This window comes from Vicia villosa, linkage group LG3 (assembly GCF_029867415.1).
Source record: "Vicia villosa cultivar HV-30 ecotype Madison, WI linkage group LG3, Vvil1.0, whole genome shotgun sequence".
Taxonomy (NCBI): Eukaryota; Viridiplantae; Streptophyta; class Magnoliopsida; order Fabales; family Fabaceae; genus Vicia; species Vicia villosa.
In genome coordinates this window covers 207291109-207295472 of record NC_081182.1, presented here as the reverse complement: position 1 = coordinate 207295472, position 4364 = coordinate 207291109, and the positions used below count along the sequence as shown (strand labels likewise).

The window sequence follows — 4364 nt, the reverse complement described above, 5'->3', positions numbered from 1 at the left end:
TGGTGGATAATTCATCGAGTTGAATTATTGTGATATGCTAAATATTAAGATGGTAGAGATGATCTTAATTGCATATGTGTGATTAACATTGTACATACATTCATATCATGGATGCCTTGAAACAAAGGTGGTTTGCTTTGAAACATAAGCGAGGCTTAGATTCTAATGTGAATCGGAAGCGGTAAACTATATGTTTACATTTGGTGGCTTTGATCTTGTCCGGATCTGAAGCGTGGCTAGATTCTATATGAATCGGAAGCGGTGGAACTTTGGGTCCATATTGGGTACCACATGCATAGAGTCACATGTCTTACATTGAGTCACATTGGAGTTATGTGATATTTGAATATATGCAATTATGTGATTATGTGATTGTTATGTGTGCATGAGATGTGATAATTAAATTTGGTGATGTTTGATACATGATTTTGGTGATATATGTGAATGTGTGATAATGATGGTTCGTGTGTATATTTGGAAACATAGTATTGAATCAATTTGAGTATTATATTAATGAACTTGGTTGTATACTTGAATATGTGAAATATATTTGATAGTATGATTTATATGGTTATATAAGGTGTGACGAATTCCTTTAATTGTTGATTTAATCATTGTGCTTTATTATACTTTCTTCATAATGATTTAAATTCTCACCCTTCTGTTTTAATGTTGCCCTCGTTTGGCGACATGCAGGTTCTGGCGTTAGTAGCTCGCGTGTGATCTTAGTCGGAGTTTCTTCCGAGTTATTTGGAGATTAGGTAGTGAGTCAATGCTCTGGTCATGTAACATTGGGTAGACTAGTTATTTGAACTCATGTTTCTATTCGGTTATGTATTACGTTTGATTTGAGAACTTGTTATGTTACTACTTGTTGTTTGATAAGCTCTTAAGCTAAATATTCTGAATTATGTTTTAATTTATGTTGATGTGACTATTGAAACTTGATCATGGTATGGGACATGGATCATTTTATGAAACACATGAGCATTTAGTAGTTCCGCTGTGAATGCATATTCTAGATAAAGTATGATTAATTGAGGAGTGTTATTTGAAATGACCAGGTGTATCATATATTGTAAGTAAATGCTGTCGGTTTTTAAAGTCTTTTAGTTTTTGAAACATCGATGTGACGCCCTTTTGTTATATGCATGCTTATTCTCTGATTATATGCTTATTTATTTTGGGGTATAAAAGGGGTGTTACATTCAGCGGAGTCATCAAAAATCTCTTATCAAGCAACCTCTGGTGATTCCTTCTATCAAAGAAGTCATATAAAGCCTCATCAGATAAATGAATTCAAGTCTCAATTGAAGTTGTGAATCCATGGTGAATCTAACAAGGGATCTTGAAGTTTCAAGGTTGTGAAAGAGAAGAAACGTGAAAGCTTGCCTAGTCTTGTGTTTGAGTGATACAAAAGGTTTTGGGGTAAATCATATTCTCTTTTTAGTTTTTAATTCCTTTTGGGTTAATTCTCATCATACAAAAGATTTTGCACTAGTTTGTCAGACGGTAATGTTGAGTATTTTAAATGCTCGAAGCAGTGTTATTCCTTTAATAAAGTCGAAGGTGTTGAGTAACTAGTGGAACATATTCATCTTTCATTTTGAAAACATTTTTTTGTAAGGTCCAACAACTTCTCTTATTCTTGATATGAATGGGTCGCGGAATCCTCACATTGCTTGCTCATATATATGTTTGATGGGACTTGGATCCTCTATTTCAGTTTTCTCTATTTTTCTCTCTTAACTCTTTATCTCTCTCTTAATTTCACTCTCACTCATCATTAAAAAAACAAAAATTTATCTAGAGAGAGAATGAGATTAAGAGAGATAGAGAAGAAGGAGAGAAAATGAGAGAAAATGATTTTGATTTGATGTTTGATTTTTAATTATTTTCTTGAATCTTTTATATTGAGAATTTTTTTTTCTATTGTTTTGTTTTTAAGAGTGTCTTTTATGTGTTTTTCTCCTCTACATTTATCTCATATATTTATTTTTGTTTTGTTGGAGTTCTCTTGTATAATTTACTTATAGAGTAGTGTTATTTAAACATCTGAAAATAACACCGTATGAAAATATATTACTTATAATTATTAAAAAAAACAAAAACAAAATCATACATATAATGTATCAATATATGTCTGACACCTAAAATGATGTTAAAATAACATATTTTTTTAAAATGTATATATATATATATTTTGGCTTTTTATCTTTTTTTATTGACTTTCTATCTATTAATTTTCAATATAAAAAATATTAATACAAAAAAACACGAAAAATAATAATCATTGTTTTGAAAATTCTGTACCCATTAACGGAGAGTACAATTACAACAAAACAAAATTTTATGACTCCAACCTTCACCAAGAATCTAACTCCTATAAGATCATATACAATGGTTTCAACACTCAACACCCACTTTTTCAACTCCCAACACTCCACATCATTTTTTCTTTCTTCCACCTAATAACTCAACACTCATTCAACTTTTATCTTCTCCAATGGTTTTTCACTCAACACCCTACCCCACCACTTTTTATTTTCATATTCTTATTTAAATTTTATTTTTATTTTTATGATTACATAAAATTACAATTATCGATTAAAATTAAATTAAAATAATAAATACTTAACAATTTATTTTTTAATTTTTTATAATAAAAACAAAATTTATTTAAATAATTGGATACGATACAAATCATCTTAAATTAATTTAAAATACAACACACAAGTAACGTAATTAGTACGTTACAAATAATTTAAAATGCAATACAACACACAAGTAACGTAATTAGTACGATACAAATAATTTAAAATGCAATACAACACACAAATAATTCAATTACGAAATATTCCAAACTTTGTCCATATGTGCTTCACTAGATCGGCTTGCAATTCTTGATGAACATTTGGATCACGGAACTCTGATCTAGCACGCACGTGATTTGCAAAAGCGGGTAACACCTCGGTCGAGTATGGTTGTGGTGCACTAGATCCACTTTCCCGAGATTGCTCAAAATCGGTCCAACGTTGAGAATATGAATCTCGTTCATCCTCAACAATCATATTATGTAATATGATGCATGACCTCATGATGATACCCAAATCAGCTATGTCCCACATGCGAGCTGGTTCACGGATGATTTTAAATCGAGCTTGGAGCACTCCAAATGCACGTTCGATGTCCTTCCGACATCCCTCCTGAAATTTTGCAAATAACTTATCGGGTTCACTTTGAGGAAGTCTAATCGATTTGACGAAAGTTGGATAAGAAGGGTAGATACCATCAGCTAGATAGTATGCCATATTAGATGGACGTTGATTCACAAAGAAATTCACACTTGGAGCCTTTCCCTGTTCCACGTCATCAAACACTGGTGACCGGTCTAGAACGTTTATATCGTTCAACGTTCCCGGACATCCAAAAAAGGCATGCCAGATCCATAGGTCATGAGATGCAACTGCTTCAAGAATAACTGTGGTGGTTCCCTTATCCCCTCTAGTAAATTGTCCTTCCCATGCTTTAGGACAATTTTTCCACACCCAGTGCATGCAGTTAATACTCCCGATCATCCCTGGGAACCCCCGCATTTCACTAACATGCAGTATTCTTTGCAGGTCATCTTGGGTTGGTGCTCTCAGATACACTTGCTTGTACAAGCGTATGATTCCGTTACAGAATCTACGTAAGCACTCCAATGTTGTAGTACCTCCTATTTTGATGTACTCATCGACCGCATCTGCTGCCACACCATATGCTAACATTCGCATTGCTATGGTACATTTTGCTAAGGGTGATATACCTTCTTTATTGGCTGCATCAACTCGCTGGGTGAAGTAGTTATCACTACTTGAAAGGTCCCCAACGATTCGAAGGAAAACATGTTTTTTCATCCGGTACCGACGACGAAACATTGCATCGTCATATGTAGGCTCATCGGCAAAGTAGTCGTCAATTAGTCTTTGGTTTGCCGCTGCATGATCTCTATTGAGATATTTTCTACTACGAGGTGCATTATCTTCCGATATTTTGTTTCTATGCTCTCTAAATCGATTGACTATATAATTTTCTTCAATTTCACGATTTTGATTGTAGGTTGCGATATCAAAATGATATTGTGATTGATCCATTTTTTTTATATTGGAAGTAGATTGGATGAGATTTGGGATATTGGTACATAAATGGATGTATGAGTCCCTATATATAAATGGATGTATGATTCAAATTGGGTGGTGGACCACTGACGGATTCGAAATAATTTATTGTATAGAGTTAATTATCAGATAAGGATTAGATTCGAATTGGGTGGTGGACCACTGACGGATTCGAAATAATTTATTGTATAGAGTTAATTATCA

At 33.2% G+C, this 4364-nt stretch overlaps 1 protein-coding gene across 1 annotated transcript; it reads right to left on the bottom strand.

Moving 5' to 3' along the window:
* Positions 1-2843: 2843 nt before the first annotated feature.
* Positions 2844-4136, bottom strand: LOC131659822 (uncharacterized). The gene is made up of 2 exons (XM_058928950.1): positions 3560-4136; positions 2844-3391 (listed from the first exon to the last, which is right to left on the bottom strand). Exons 1-2 carry the CDS (start codon positions 4134-4136, stop codon positions 2844-2846), a joined length of 1125 nt encoding a protein of 374 aa, XP_058784933.1.
* Positions 4137-4364: the final 228 nt, after the last annotated feature.